At 43.1% G+C, this 17,438-nt stretch overlaps 1 protein-coding gene across 4 annotated transcripts in view; it reads right to left on the reverse strand.

The window, feature by feature from the left end:
- Positions 1 to 17,438, reverse strand: part of LOC124605116 (T-cell immunomodulatory protein) — a 450,797-nt gene that overhangs the window by 215,217 nt on the left and 218,142 nt on the right. For all 4 annotated transcript variants that reach the window (XM_047136574.1, XM_047136576.1, XM_047136575.1 and 1 more), the window contains one exon: positions 3,197 to 3,329. In XM_047136574.1, the coding sequence (XP_046992530.1) occupies positions 3,197 to 3,329 (133 nt within the window). The remainder of the gene's footprint in view (positions 1 to 3,196; positions 3,330 to 17,438) is intronic.

Raw genomic sequence — 17,438 nt, forward strand, 5'->3', positions numbered from 1 at the left:
CCCAGTTCTAAGCAAAGAGGGGAAAGCAGAAAGGTGGAAGGAGTATATAGAGGGTCTATACAAGGGCAATGTACTTGAGGACAATATTAAGGAAATGGAAGAGGATGTAGATGAAGATGAAATGGGAGATACGATATGGTGTGAAGAGTTTGACAGAGCACTATAAGACCTGGGTCAAAATAAGGCCCCGGGAGTAGACAACATCCCATTAGAACTACTGACGGCCTTGGGACAGCCAGTCCTGATAAAACTCTACCATCTGGTGAGCAAGATGTACGAGACAGGCAAAATACCCTCAGACTTCAAGAAGAATATAATAATTCCAATCCCAAAGAATGCAGGTGTTGACAGATGTGAAAATTACCGAACTATCAGTTTAATAAGTCACAGCTGCAAAATACTAACGCGAATTACTTATAGACGAATGGAAAAACTGGTAGAAGCCGACCTCGGGGATGATCAGTTTGGGTTCCGTAGAAATGTTGGAACACGTGAGGCAATACTAACCTTACGACTTATCTTAGAAGAAAGATTAAGAAAAGGCAAACCTACATTTCTAGCATTTGTAGACTTGGAGAAAGCTTTTGACAATGTTAACTGGAATACTCTCTTTCAAATTCTGAAGGTGGTAGGGGTAAAATACAGGGAGCGAAAGATTGTAGCCTCTCCCCGATGTTATTCAATCTGTATATTGAGCAAGCAGTAAAGGAAACAAAAGAAAAATTCGGAGTAGGTATTAAAATTCATGGAGAAGAAATAAAAACTTTGAGGTTCGCCGATGACATTGTAATTCTGTCAGAGACAGCAAAGGACTTGGAAGAGCAGTTGAACGGAATGGACAGTGTCTTGAAAGGAGGATATAAGATGAACATCAACAAAAGCAAAACAAGGATAATGGAATGTAGTCGAATTAGGTCAGGTGATGCTGAGGGAATTAGATTAGGAAATGAGACACTCAATGTAGTAAAGGAGTTTTGCTATTTGGGGAGCAAAATAACTGATGATGGCCGAAGTACAGAAGATATAAAATGTAGACTGGCAATGGCAAGGAAAGCATTTCTGAAGAAGAGAAATTTGTTAACATCAAGTATAGATTTAAGTGTTAGGAAGTCGTTTCTGAAAGTATTTGTATGGAGTGTAGCCATGTATGGAAGTGAAACATGTACGACAAATAGTTTGGACAAGAAGAGAATAGTAGCTTTCGAAATGTGGTGCTACAGAAGAATGCTGAAGATTAGATGGGTAGATCACATAACTAATGAGCAGGTATAGAATAGAATTGGGGAGAAGAGGAGTTTGTGGCACAACTTGACAAAAAGAAGGGACCGGTTGGTAGGATATGTTTTAAGGCATCAAGGGATCACAAATTTGGCATTGGGGGGCAGCGTGGAGGGTAAAAATCGTAGAGGGAGACCAAGAGATGAATACACTAACCAGATTCAGAAAGATGTAGGTTGCAGTAAGTATTGGGAGATGAAGAAGCTTGCACAGGATAAAGTAGCATGGAGAGCTGCATCAAACCAGTCTCAGGACTGAAGACCACAACAGCAACAACAAAACATATTCCAGAACCCAGCAACAAACTGACATCAAAAATATAGGGCTATTATTATACACATCTATCAGACAACCCTTCTTGTAAATAGGAATCTCTCTCTCTGACACACACACACACACACACACACACACACACACACACACACAGAGGGAAAAATTCCATAAAATAATCAGCAGCATGACAGTGCAGATGCAATAAAACATAAGGAAGAATGGGCCTGTAAAGAAAAGAATGAAACAGCTTTGAGAGCAGTGATGAATGACATAGCTTTTACCTCTTGACAGGATTTATTACACAATGACATGCTACAACATGAACTGTAATAAATTTCCAGACTAGTTACTGATACAAAGTGTACCTTTCGAGGTAAGAAACTTGTGTGTTTGCAGAATACCAGTACTGAATGAACGTACCTCTTTCTGCAATAGCATTTCAACATGTAACAATTGTTATTGTTGTTACAAACAGCTAATGTCGTTCATTCATGCATGGTTATTAGAAATACTCTCTAAGACAAAAAGAAAAAGAAAAATGACACGCCACAGAGGAATTATTCAAATGGGACAGAAATTGATAGATGTGAAGCATATGTCAGGCAAACAAGTGATTAAAATTTCTAAAAAATTGGATGATTTATTTATGAGAAAGACCTTCACAAACTGAGCAAGTCAATAATATGTTGGTCCACGTCTGGCCCTTATGCAAGCAGTTATTCGGCTTGTCACTGATTGACAGAGTTGTTGGATGTCCTCCTGAGGGATATCACGCCAAATTACATCATCAAAATCACAAGCTGGTTGGAGAGCCCTTCCCATAACACTCCAAATGTTCTCAGTTGGGGAGAAACCAGTGACCTTGCTGGCCAAGGTAGAGTTAGGCTAGCACAAAGACAAGCAGTAGAAACCCTTGCCATGTACAGATGGGAATTTTCTTGTGGAAATTTCAGCCCAGGACGCCTTGCCATGAAGGGCAACAAAACTGGGCACAGAATATCATCTCTATATCACTGTATTGTAAGGGTGCCAAGGATGACAACCAAAGGGGTCCTGCTACACAATGGAATGGCAACCCTTATCATCAGTCCTGGTTATCAGGTTGTATGGTGGTTAACAATCAGGTGGTAAACCACTGATGTCCGGGGACGTCTCCAGACATGTCTTCTTTGGTTACTGTGGGTCAATTCCAAGCCAGACTCACTGAAGACAATTCCATCACTCCCCCTGCCCCAAAGGAAAGTATGTTTCTGTTAGGTACTCTGCTCTTGAAATATTTCAACATTTACTTTTTATTATGTTAAACTTCACAGATGAAACCTGGAAATACAGTATTAAATACAAATGAAGTATTTTATAATATTGCTTGGGAACTGATGTGGTGATAGCAATACTAGTATAATATCATCACAAAAGCACCGTGAAACAATGTTTTCACCCTACTGGTAAAAATATTTTTCTATACACTTCTCGAAAACATCTTAGGTTAAACTAGTTGTTGTCCTACAATAATGGCTTAAGGAACCAAAAAGCTAATAAAGTATTACTGATATCTAAAAAAATGTGTTTAAGATTTTAATATTTACAGCATTCATAGAACTGATGAACATCCATAAAAGACAACATACAGAAGTGTTTGACTTACAAATATATGAATTCCTTTAGATGTCACAAGAGACATTTTATTATCTTCGGACCATGATACTGCAAAATGAGATGTAACTCCTGGAGCAAATGCAATTGTGTTTATTTCTTTGAGTTCCATTGTTTCCTGCAAACTGAGCAAAAAGAAAAAAAAATCAGAATTGGCTTCAATCTGCATATACACTAACTCTGACATGTGATTAGTTATGAAAAGAAGCAGCAGTACTATGGACGTTTAGTTAATTATGTGTTTCATAGATCATATTCACGATAAACATTATATCAACAGAATACAAATAGAACACACATCATCTGGTGATCCCTGGATGAATATATAAACAAATGAAAATAAAAAAAGAGTGGCTACATGTTGGCCAGTTATAATTTTTTTCTGTAAAGGACTAATTATTTCTATTCCAGAAAAGCTTCCTGGTGTAGGAAGAGCTGTTCTGGAGAAACACTCTAATATACATTTGAAAACACTGAAGCTATCTGTCTGACACTTTATCTCCATGAGCAGATTCTGAAAGAGTTTTATTGCTGCATATTTCACCCCTTTCTGTGTCAAAGTTAGATTCATTAAATGGGAATAAGGATCATTTTTCCTTTCTAGTGCTGTAATTGGATCATTCCATGCAAAGTGGTCTAGAGGTTCATGCATGGCCATGTATTTTGATAAAAAAATTTGTGAACATTTGCACACATTCCCAATAAACACTTGTAAAGTTTCACAGTCACCAATTCAATACTTGTAGATTGTTTGACACTACAGTGCAGCTTTCAACTCCATCCCGGAGTTTTTGACAAATTTGAGACATAATATCTCCAGCAATATTTGCAAGAAATAACACTAGGTCATCCTGTACAACTTTTTGCACTCTCTTAAGTGAAATAAATAAATAAAAGATTTTGCAAGCAGTTTCCTTTGGTTTAATCTGAAGCAAAGTCAGCTGAAAAAATAAATAATTGTAAAATCAGTGTAAGTCAGACTTTTATATACCTGAAACTTTGTCCATAATAATTTACAAATACAAAGTCTAATTATACAAAATTTTATACTCTTAGCGCTTTCCAATAGTTGACAAACTGACGGCAAAGTTTATGATCTTTATAAAAAAAGGTACTTTTAGCCCACTTTTACACAAAAACTTCCGTGCAAACTCTTTAAAACCATTTTCATTTGAAAAACAATGTTCAAAACCAGCTAAGAAACTGCATTTGGTTTTACAATGCGAGCATATAAGGCTCTAAAAAACAATGACAATGTGGAGCTGCATTCAAATTATTCTGCTGGTACCCAAGTTAAATCTGACATCTCTTATTATGTTCTACAATTGTTTAACATTCATTGGGGAAGGTAATATTAAACGTCATGACGACTAGGAAGTGAGATCACACCAGAACAACTCGAAACACTTCAAAGAAAGGGTGTCTTTTCCCACGACTCATCATGACACACTTCAGACTGTCGTTTTGCTATAATACCAACAATGTAAGAAAGAGACAGATTGCTACTCACCGTTAAGACAACACATTGAGATGCAGACAGACACAAGGTAAAGACATGTACAGATCAGCTTTTGGCCAAAGCCTTCTTCAGGAAGGGAAGGACACACAGACAGACAGACAGACAGACACACACACACACACACACACACACACACACACACAGAGGCACGCATGCAAGCACACCTCATGCCAGCAGCATTGGGATGCTGTGGGGCAGCGAGGTGATTTACCATTGCCACTTGGAAATGGGAGTTTTGCTTTCTTTTTTTATTGGCGATTTAATAAATTCAGTTACCAGCTGGCAAGTAAAATGCTGTTCAGTAGTGTTTTGGAAATGACAAAAAATCATAACAACTGGGCCTAAACTTTATCTTTGAGTTTGTGATTAAATTCTGCATTTAATACAAATGTAGAATTACTGAAAATCTCAATGGTTTTCTTTATTAATAATCTCATAATAGCAACAGCCCACAGTTTACTTGGAAACAATTAATTTGGTTTAATTCAATGACCATGTAATATCGATTTTCACTCTATGAATCTTAACGTTTGAAAAGATGATCAGACTTCAGAATAAAGCGAAGTGATTTTAAGTTCTATTGTAATTAACAACAAAACAATAATATTGCCAAAATTGGCATTTGAGAGTAATTCCTATTACAAATGAAAAGCTTCTGTATTTAAATATTTCACCTTTTTGTCCTATTATGAACGTTTTTCTCTTTAATATCTACAACTACATCTATTCTTTGCAAACCACCATGAGTTGCATGGCACACAGTATGTCCCATTGGACCAGTTGTTACGGTTTCTTCCTGTTCCATTCATGTATGAAGTGCTGAAAGAATGACTGATTGAATGCCTCTGTGCATGCAGTAACTATTCTTATCTAATACTCATGACCCCTGTGTGAATGATACATAGGGGGTTGTAGTATATCCCTAGATTAAACATTTAAAGCCAGTTCTTGGAACTTTGTTAACAGATTTTCGCGAGATAGTTTACATTTACCTCCAAGAGCCTGTCAGTTCAGTTCCTTCAGTACCTTTTGTTTTGTTTTGTTTCACGGCACAAAAACAACTATGGTCATGCGCACCCATGTCAGAAAAATAGAACCCAAAGAGAAAAAAAGAGAGTTAAAAACGACTAATAGTTAAGCCAAATTGACAGAAGGAAAGACAGCTAACAACAGGGACTTGGAGAAACCATAAAATACGCCAGAGAGAAACAGAGGTCCCGAACTAAAGATTAAAAGTACTTTGCCATATTGCTACAACAGATAAAAAGTAAAACACGGTCGACAGCCTGTGCGTCATTCGTTAAAATGGCTGGTAACTCAGATGGCAGACATAACATAAGTGGTTAAAAAAAAAGATATTCCATGAGGAAATGGCAAACCATCAGAGGTTGAGAGCAATGAAAACATAGTAGTGGAAGAACATCTGTTAACACATTGTGCCAAACATGAAACCTACATAAAATGACATCCTTGCAATGAGAGGGCCAAGAGGAGGTTGTCTAAGCCAGTGGTACAGGTTTAATTCCCTGAAGCTTGTTCCCACGAAAGGAGGAGCAGTGGTGACTCCAAAGTGACACCACCTGCTGGCAGGCAGCAACACAGAGATCAGTGGATGGATGGAAGACTAGCAGGCTGAGGTACTAGGACTGCAGCCTTGGCAGCAACATCAGTGGTCTCTTTTTCAGTCAGACTAACGTGACCAGGAACCCACACAAACATCAGAGGGACTCCATCAAGAGTGGGCAAGAGACAGCTTTACTGCACCTGTTCCACTAAGGGATGGACGGTGTACAGCTCACTGAGGCTCTGAGGACGGTGTACAGCACACTGAGGCTCTGAAAGGCACTGAGAGGGTTGGAGCAGATGACACAATTAAAAAGCCTGTGTCGTCGTCGCCGGATGTGCTGTGTGGCCTGAAACAGGGTGCAGAGCCCTGCCGTAAATACTGAGCAGTGTTCCAGCAGCTGATACCGAAAAATGTTGGTGCCAATGGTGTGTGTGTGTGTGTGTGTGTGTGTGTGTGTGTGTGTGTGTGTGTGTGTGTGTGTGTGTATGTATTTGATGGTCGGCCAACAGCAAGGCCATCAGCGCCCTTACACTTATGAAAACAAAAGAATGTGGATATGAACCAAAAGTGTTGTACACGCCTGCCCTTAAAGTGACCACACAGTCACTGTATCACATGCACCCTTACATCCAATAAAACCAATTAGGAGGGATGAGAGCTAATCAAGAAATTAAAACACAGAAGAACTAAAAGAAAAGCACAGGGAAATGTGACTGGCTGACCACTTACAAAAAAACTGGGGTTAGCCCTTTAAGGACATCTCCCTAAAATCTTGTTAACAATGTTGGACAATTCACAAAACTTTAAAACCCTAGCCACATTTGTTTGATCATTACATAAAATAGACAGTGGATCCGCCAGCAAATACGCCACAGTCAGCTGGTCTGCAAATAAAATGCAGTCCAATAAAATGTCGTGCACCGTGATCTGCACGTCACAAGCACCACACACTGGAGGGTCCTCTCGCCAGAATAAGAATCCATGTGTCATAGGGCAGAGGCCCATGCGAAAATGAGTAAGATGGAGTTCAACGTGGCTGGAAGGAAGTACTCCACGGCCGAGCTGTGGGCTTAATGACACTGAGCTTGTTATTGGTCACTGTCAGCCACTCGTTTTCCCATTGACACGACTTTGTACCTCAACAGCGAAGTGATAGCATGCACAGTTCTAGCACACAGAAATACCAGAGGATAACGACACGCCTCCTTAGCTGCTCAATCCGCCATTTCGTTCCCCGCAATTCCAAAGTGCCCAGGTACCCAGCAGAAAGGCACTTCCTTCCCCATTTGTTGTAGTTGTAGGAGGGCATCCTGGATATTCTGGATTACTGTATCTGCTGGGTACAAATGTTGGAGAGAGTAAAGGATGCTCAGAGAATCTGAGCAGACAATAAATTTAACACCGGGAGAACTTCTCATCTGCTCCAGTGTTCACATAATCACATATAATTCTGCATTGAAGATGGTAAATTCTGGGGGGCAGTCTGACTTTGAGGACACGATCTGTGAAAACTGAAGTCCCCCTGCTTAGACCCATCCGTAGAAACAACAACATGGTCATGTTACTCAGATAAAACATCAGAGAATATCGCATTAAAAACAGAAGCAAGATTGCTATCTCTCCTCTACCACACCAAATCTAAAATCACTCTGGTCTCTCCAGTAACCAGGGCGGTAGACGGTTAAAACCCTGGATTTGGGGTCGTACTGGCTCCACACCGAGTAACACCAGCACATGGTGCATTCGGATCCCAAATGGCATCGTGGCTCGTGGACCGTTGGAAAAAAGACATTCCAGATGTGGACAAGTGAGGGTGAAGTAGGAGCTGCAAGGAACTTACATGCCTGACGCACCATGAGAAGCTCGTGCCAGATCGTAAGTGGCAGTTCTGCCGCCTCTGCACAGATGCTAGGTATGGGACTGATTCAATAAGCATCTGTGGCCAGCTGAATCCCCCCATGATGGACAGCTCCAATGAACCGCAAGTAAGAGGTTCTAGCTGACCTGTGCATCGTGCAACCATAGTCTAGCCACAAACGCACAAAAGCCCAATAAAACTGAAGGAGACACGCCGTGTCTTCTCCCCAAGATCTGTGGCTAAGGCACTTGATGATGTTCAGTGCCTTCAGGGTTCTGGCTTTCAGGTCTCGCATGTGTGGTAACCACAACAATCGAGAGTCAAAAATGAGGCCCCGAAACCGCACTGTGTCTCTAAAATGTAGGATGGTGTCCCCCATATTCAAGGCAGGCAAATTAAAAAGGCAACGAGAATGATTAAACTGAATACACACACACTTACCTGTAGAAAACTGGAAACCCATCTTTGCAACCCACTCCTCTAACCTCCACACTGTAAGTTGCAACACTGGAGGAGGAATAGAAAAAGGCAAAATCATCTACAAATAAGGAGCACTGTATAGAACTCCTTACTGTAGATGTGATACTGTTGACAGCTATGGTAAAGAGGGTAGCACTTAAAACACTGCCCTGAAGAACACCATTCTCCTGCTCAAATCGATCAGACAGCGTGTGTGTGTAAAACACTCAGACAGGAGGAAAGACCGTATGAAGATGGGGAGCTGGCCACAAAAGCTCCACTGATGCAGTTGTGTGGGAATACAGAGTCTCCAAGCAGTATCGTATGCCTTACTAATATCAAAGAATATGCCGATACAGTGATGCTTACTGAGGAAAGCCTGCTGAATAGCCACCTCTAGGAGGGTCAGATTGTCGACAGTGGAGCGAAATCTTCGAAATCCACACTGAGAGTGGCTAATGTGTCGCCTGGTCTCTAGCAAACAGACCAGATGATGGTTAACCATTTGCTCCAGGGTCTTTCCTACACGGCTCGTTAAGTCAGAACTCCAATAACTACTGCGACATGTGCAGTCCTTTCCTGGTTTGAGGAGAGGGATCAGAATTGCCTCTCTCCACGAGCTTGGGAAGCTGCTTGTCTGCCATATTAGATTAAAACATTCAATGAGGATTTCCTTTGATGCCGCTGGCAAATGTCGAAGCATGCAGTACCAGGTTTGGCCGTGACTGGTTGCAGTGTCACGGATCTCAGTCAGTGCTGATTCGAGCTCCTACATGGAGACGGAGGAGTTGTGGGCCTCAAACTGTTGAACCTGAAGTCCAACTTTTCCCTCTCTACAGTCACAAGTTAGTGACAAAACGCTGGATCCTAGCTTGCATTGGCAGTACTTTGAGCAAAATGTTTGGCATGCATCTGAGCAATGTCTCTGGGTGTTGTATGGAGGCACCCATGATTCAGCACTGCTGGTATCAATAAACAGCTGCATTTACCAGAAATCCTCTGGATGGCTTCCCATACTTTTATAGAAGAAGTGGAACAATTGATGGAGTCCAGAAATACTTGCCATGACCTTTTCCCACTCTCCCCAATGACGCATTGAGCCTTGGCATTTGTGACTCAAAAAGCCCTAAGGTTGAAACTTCCTGGCAGATTAAAACTGTGTGCTCGACCGAGACTCGAACTCGGGACCTTTGCCTTTCGCGGGCAAGTGCTCTACCATCTGAGCTACCGAAGCACGACTCACGCCCGGTACTCACAGCTTTACATCTGCCAGTATCTCGTCTCCTACCTTCCAAACTTTACAGAAGCTCTCCTGCGAAACTTGCAGAGCTAGCACTCCTGAAAGAAAGGATATAGCGGAGACATGGCTTAGCCACAGCCTGGGGGATGTTTCCAGAATGAGATTTTCACTCTGCAGCGGAGTGTGCGCTGATATGAAACTTCCTGGCAGATTAAAACTGTGTGCCCGACCGAGACTCGAACTCGGGACCTTTGCCTTTCGCGGGCAAGTGCTCTACCATCTGAGCTACCGAAGCACGACTCACGCCCGGTACTCACAGCTTTACATCTGCCAGTATCTCGTCTCCTACCTTCCAAACTTTACAGAAGCTCTCCTGCGAAACTTGCAGAACTAGCACTCCTGAAAGAAAGGATATAGCGGAGACATGGCTTAGCCACAGCCTGGGGGATGTTTCCAGAATGAGATTTTCACTCTGCAGCGGAGTGTGCGCTGATATGAAACTTCCTGGCAGATTAAAACTGTGTGCCCGACCGAGACTCGAACTCGGGACCTTTGCCTTTCGCGGGCAAGTGCTCTACCATCTGAGCTACCGAAGCACGACTCACGCCCGGTACTCACAGCTTTACATCTGCCAGTATCTCGTCTCCTACCTTCCAAACTTTACAGAAGCTCTCCTGCGAAACTTGCAGAACTAGCACTCCTGAAAGAAAGGATATAGCGGAGACATGGCTTAGCCACAGCCTGGGGGATGTTTCCAGAATGAGATTTTCACTCTGCAGCGGAGTGTGCGCTGATATGAAACTTCCTGGCAGATTAAAACTGTGTGCCCGACCGAGACTCGAACTCGGGACCTTTGCCTTTCGCGGGCAAGTGCTCTACCATCTGAGCTACCGAAGCTGTGAGTACCGGGCGTGAGTCGTGCTTCGGTAGCTCAGATGGTAGAGCACTTGCCCGCGAAAGGCAAAGGTCCCGAGTTCGAGTCTCGGTCGGGCACACAGTTTTAATCTGCCAGGAAGTTTCATATCAGCGCACACTGCGCTGCAGAGTGAAAATCTCATTCTAGCCCTAAGGTTGTCAGCTGTCGGTCAGCATTCTGCTGTTGGTCAGCATTTAAAATGTCAAAGAGTCACACGCCTTTACCGGATTGCGGAACGGCACTCATCTGTCCACCAAGGTACAGGTCGCCTCCTAAGATGACCTGAGGACTGTGGGATGGAGAGGTCAGCAGCATGATGGATCATTCGTGTGATGTAGTCCACCCACCCTTGGATGCTGTTGCAATGTTTGAACGCGCATCCAGTTAGCCCTGCTGACCACTCATTTTGGGGGCTTAACTTCAGGGAGTGAGCCATTTAGTAGGTGAAGGCTGATTGGGAAGTGGTTACTGGAATGTAGGTCATCAATGACCTCCCACTGAAAAGAGTCAGCAAGGGCGGGATAACAAAAAGTGAGGTTGATGGCTGAGAATGACCCAGTAGCAGTAGAGAAATGTGTGCGAGTACCTGTGCTGAGGATGCACAGCTTGTGAGACGTCATGAGGCCCTCCAAAATCTGACCTTGAAAGCAAGTATTGGTCGAGTCCAACAGGACATGATTGGCATTGAAGTCTCCCAGGAGGAGGAATGGTTGCAGGAGTTGTGCGATAAGATCCGCGAGAGCCTCAGAGTCCAGAGCAGCTTGCGGTGGTAAATACAGTGAGCAAACAGTGATCCTTCGACACACATGAATTTGAACTGCAACTGCTTGCAGGTCGGTAGCCAAGGGGAGAGCAGAGGAGTGGTGCGCATTAATGACAAACATTGTGACACCTTCCTTGGCCCTTCCCCCCAATAGGTCATCATTGCAGTGTAGCGTATATCCCTGTAGCACAGGGACATCCGTGTCTTTATAATGCATTTCTTGTAAACAAAAGCACAATGGACATGCCTGTGCTAGGAGTTTCAGTTCCTCCATACAAGTCCTGAACCCACTCAGGTTCCACTTTAGTATGGACACCATGTCATCGGTGCAGTTTTAGTTTACCCCTATCTTTGCACCAGGGAGGTAAAGCACTTGAAGAGTGAGGGAGAGTGGAGGGGCTCCCTGGATCCATGGCATCTACTTCCTTAACAGTCAAACGGAAAAGAATGACATCTGATGGCACTTGGGATAGCTTTCTACCCGAACGTCATGAGCATTTCCCTGCACCCTGTCCCTTCAAAGATGAGGAGGAAAGGGGGCGTGGAGAGGCACTCTGCTTTTCTTGTACCTTCTGAATGTTAGCTGTGGAACTGTTGTTGGTCTTCTCTGGTGCAGCTGCCTGGATTGCTTTGTCTTTACTCTTTTTCCCTCAACATGTACACGTGCAATTACAGGTGCTTATGGTGGATACAGACACACTAGGTATCTTCTGTGTCGAAGCGTCCGCCTTGGGAATATGTTTCTGCACCATGGAAAAATATGAGGTGGCTAAGACAGGGGGTTTTGTTGCCTTATACTGTTTTTAGGCTTTGGCATAGTGGACCCGCTTGGTCACTTTTATCTCCTGCATTTTGCATTCTTCAGCAAAAACAGGGCAGTCTCGGCTCCAGACTCTGCGGTTTCCAGAGCAGTTGATGCAGATCGCCAGAGACAGGCAGTCAGTCCCAGAGTCACGAGCAGCTATTCCGCAGTTCCCACAGTTCGCTTCACCTCCACGACTCGTGGTTGTATGGCTGAAACGCTGGCATTTATAGCACCACATAGGGTTTGGAATGTAAGGTCAAACATTAAGTCGAAGGAATCCCACCATAAGATGTTCAGGCAGTGTCGGAGAATTGAATGTGACAATGAAATTGGCAGTCTTTTCAGTTGCTCCATTATTCCTGCATGTTTGTTGCTCCACATCGACTATTCCCTGGGATGCCCATTTTTGCTTCAGTTCTGCTATGTCCATATCCATGATATCTCGGCACGTGGCGATGCCCTTACTGGAGTTGAGAGAGGTATGCATCTCAACAATATCACAGTCACCCAGTTTCTGCGATTTCTTAAGAAGGTCTACCTGCTTTAACCTGTTAGTTTCATCCAACGACGAGCGATTAGACAATCGTTTTATAAATTTTAATGTTCCATCAAGGCCTTCCAAACCCTTATCACCAGAAACACATTGTTATTCGTGACTCCATGAGCCCTGTTACTGCAGTCCAAAGTATTCTTATTATCAGGACGACTAGCCTCTGTCATTCTTTTGGATGAATTGGTGTGAATACTCCCAGGCGGTACCCCCTTCCTGCTGAGTGGAGAAGAAGATGATTTCGAGGGTTCCATCTCGGTCCCACAAGCGGCTAGGGAAATTAGGGTCTTTTCAGACAGAGCCCCGCGTGCCTGAGTAAGCCTTATACAACTGAGGTGCAGCAGGTTCCTCAGACGTTGCCCGCTAATGACTTTTCCACCTCAACAGCCACGCATCACATCGGCGCGCAGCACACCTCGAGATTGAAGGTCTTTTTTATAGAGGTTTATCCCGTCCTCGTGATCCGCGCAGTTAAGCCAAGATCCCCATTCCCTGAGACACACAATGTTCCACCACCACGCCATGCAGTGGTTGCTGAAGCAGGCCCAGAGCTTATGGTGACAAGGGATTGGCAGCGCTTACCAGTCCCCAGCTCAGGAACCCCTGGGTCGCCAATCCCGTACCCAGCAAATCAATGCTGAGCCCCTGAGCGTGCCAACGATGAAAGCACACCTGACACCACAGTCAGTCCGAGAGCCATCAGTGGACACAAAGGTACTATCGCAAAGTTTCATGCAAACATTGTGAAACGGAAGGTGATAAAGTGGGGCTGGAGTAGTGTCCTTAGGAAGAAAACATAGGTCCAGGTGAACATGGGCCACTGCACCAAGCCAACATGGTGAAGGGTTCACACCCACTGGGAAAATGACGGGTAGCGTGAAGTTAAGCTGCCGGAGCAAGAGCCGAAAGTGAATGCCAGGATGTAACAGAGAAGAGGGACGCACTCCAAACTGCCGATCAAAGGAGTCATCGAAGAAGGAGGCATAGGATGGATGGCCATGCATGACAGACAAATGGCATGCATATCTGCTGAGGAGAAAGTCACGGCGGTAGGACAGCGGTAGTTTGGCAGCTTCTGAATACAGACTCTCAACCGGGCTAGTGTAAAAGGTGGCCAAACAGATGCTATGATGATGGATAGTATTGAGATGGCGTAAGAGGGACGGATGTGCAGATGCATAAATGAAACACCCATAGTCTAGTTTTGAACGGACAAGGGAATGATACAAGCGGAGGAGGTTGGTCCAAACTGTTCCCAAGGAAGTACCACTGAGGGCACGTATGACACGTAGGACACTGAGGAACCGCGTACAGTGGGTGGCCAGGTAAGACACGTGGGAAGCACAGTAGGTACAGTCAATAGTCGAGCACCCGGTACACCACAGGGTAGTCAGTGTTGAGACTTCGAGCAAGTAAGTTGTTGGCTGCTAAGTGAGCAGGACGGATTTTGGCAGGACAGCCGTCCACATTTACAACTGTTTAACAGCTGTGAGTGTCACCTAAAGCCATGGGCCTGAACTCCAATAAATAAATAAATGGCGTTAATTGAATGATTTATCTGATGCATTTAAGTGTTCATTTATGTACCGTGATTATGCGACAACCGCTTTGGACACCCATGATTTGGATTGCAGTGAGGATTGTGCATTCAGTGCCACATGAAGAATACTGACTTGTGACAACATTAATAGGCGACCTGTGATAAGTTAACCGTTATTACTTTGTCAGACGAATCGAGTAACTGCCTCATTCACACTGTTTAGACAAAAAGATATAGAACATTAACAACAGAGTATGTACTGATTATTGCTATCCGAAATCCTAATTAGCTTTGTTGGATTTGATAGGAAACAACTCCCGTGCAAATATTAACCAATCAGCCTTTATCAATTCCTCATGGTCACACTACTTTAAACTGTAAGCCACTAGTCAATTACGGTGGGTTTAATAGGGAGTGTTTCAAGCCCCAGGAATTTTGTGGTGTCAATGAACAGAAGACCAACAGGCCTAAGGTTTAAAGACAGTAGAAGAAACCAAATGCACTGCCTGAAATCCATACAAACGGTTTTGTCAGTGGAAAAATGAAAGCCATTGTCAATGCTCCATGAGTAAAGACAATCCAGACATTGCTGAAGATGCCGCTGAAGGAGACTAGTCCATGCAGAACTGCAATAGATGGCAAAATCGTCAATGAAACGGAAGACAGGCCACAATAGGGTTAATGGCGATAGCAAAGAGGATGACATTCAGGGCGGAACCCTGAAGCACACAGTTTTCCTGGATAAAGGTGTCCGACAGGGCAGAACCCACACGTACTGTGAAAACTCGGCCTTTTAAGGATTCCTGTACGAAACAGGGCATGCGGCCATGGAAGCCCCATGTGTAGAGAGTACAGAGGATACCAGTCCTCCAGCAGGTGTCACAGGCTTTCTACAAACTGAAAAAAACATGGCCATAGTGTAGTGGTTAGTAAAAAAGAAAAATAGAAGAGAAGAAAAGAAAAAGAAAAGGTTGAAAATATGGGAAGAAATCGTAAGTGAAAATGGGTTTTTTAAAATCGTTAATGACCGTGAAAAAAGGGAAAGAATGAAAAGCATATCGGACTTCACATTACAGAAAAGCTACCGGACTTCGTGATTCGGAAAAGCTATTGTTGGGGTGGTCCTTGTGGCGTTTTTGAGCAAAAGTTAAACCAATTTCCACTACAAAAAGTATTGAAAAAGAACAGAGAATAACAAAATGTAACTGACAGGGGGAAACGGCGTAGATAAGAGTTCATCCTTTACCAGGTTAAATGTTTACTTTCATGCGGCGTCCAGGTCTTCAAAAAATCTCCTACTTCATTTCTGCGCGAAAAGTCTGCTCCGAAATCTTGCAATAAGTTTCAGTGTCCAGGAATTTCTAATGTATACAAAACCATCTTGATCTTAAATACAATTTATTTTAGTTGCTTCTCTCCATCCTCTGAATTTCATAACACCTTCCACAATGTCTACACATTACAATCAGATCAAGACTAGCTATTAAGTTTTTTACGTCAGCATCAGATCACGTCTGCCTTAAGCTTCGGCTATCAAGAGACAATCAAGAAACGGATAGAAAACAAAAAAGGGTTACAATTTTAGTATTTTCTCTGCCGTCGAGCGCTCATACCGCTGTGACGGCACAATTCATGTCCGAGGGAACGAGTGCGGCACGGCGAAATTCAAAGTCCCGCTACAATAGTCTGCTGTTTCTGCAGAAAACCATTCATGAGATGGGTTGACAAAGTGACATGATGGTCAACCACAGAACCACGGGCTCGAAATCGACACACTGCAGTGGTTAGTAAATTGTGAGACTCGAGCTACCATACCAGTTGGGCATGTATCATACGTTCCATCACCTTACAAACAGCTGGTGAGAGTGAGACGTAGTGCCGTATACTGATCCTGCCTTGGTGGCGGTTGAGTGGGAGATGTGTCTCAGAGCTGGATAGTGACAGATGGTGACGCGATACTGGACGCGCACGTAGTTTGTGTATCAGCCGATAGAGGACAGTATTGGATAGGGGACTGTGATTTAGTTTTGATTGTGCCCACTACAGTGCACTAAAGTAATAGAATGTTTTTCATAATCCGCTCTAGTACTTTCATAAAGTGTTGTTATGTCTTTTTGTGTATGTAAAATGTTATAAATGTGTTCTAGCAGTATGAATGATGCGCGAGTGTGGTTTAAGGTTAATATGAAGATAATTGCTTAACGAGTTATGTAGTGGGATTTAGTGTGGGAACATTTCGAAGAAGTATGGATATGGACAAAGGGGATTTTTGTAGAATAGATTTGTAAAGTAAGTTTATGGTAAAGGGAAAGTTACTTCAGGTATAAATAACAATAGTAAACAACTTTATGCATAAACAAAATTTCAGCATATTAGCTAATTACACCGGTAAAAAGTGCAGTCGTTAGGTTTACTATTTTGCGATTGGTTATTGATGAAAAGTGCAGACTGGCGCAGGTGAATGTTGTTTTGCTATTGGCTGTTGAGTAAACTGACCAATGGTAAAGCAATATTCTTCGCGCGCCTTTCTCTGCTGGTAGAGAAGACAGAGTATTCTAGAGAGGAGACAGAGCCTAGCCATGAAACAGTTTGGAACGTGTAGTAGTAGTTCCGATGGAAATGATAAGTTGCCGGATCTAGCAGTGTTTCATACATCAAAAGTGTTGTAAAGTGACGGCATAATTATTCTGATGGGTGTGTAGAAATTTCGGAATTTTTAAGTGAATTTAGTGACGAGAAAAGAGATATATTCCGCGTGGCATATTGAGCAGGTCGGTGGCTAAAAACTGTGACTGCATTTGGTACCGACAGACTTAATTTTTGGCGAGCATTATCAATAAAAAACAATCAGTATTTTTGTAGCTATTACGTCTTCGGGAAATGCAAAACCATAAACTTGCTAATGTGAGTAAAAGGAATAGTCAGTGACTGTGTTAAGACTAGCACAGGCTTGGCAGTGATACTGGTTCACCTAAGTTTCAGGATATATTAATTAAGGACAACATTTCCAACCTTTC

Source organism: Schistocerca americana, chromosome 3, assembly GCF_021461395.2.
Source record: "Schistocerca americana isolate TAMUIC-IGC-003095 chromosome 3, iqSchAmer2.1, whole genome shotgun sequence".
Lineage (NCBI taxonomy): Eukaryota > Metazoa > Arthropoda > Insecta > Orthoptera > Acrididae > Schistocerca > Schistocerca americana.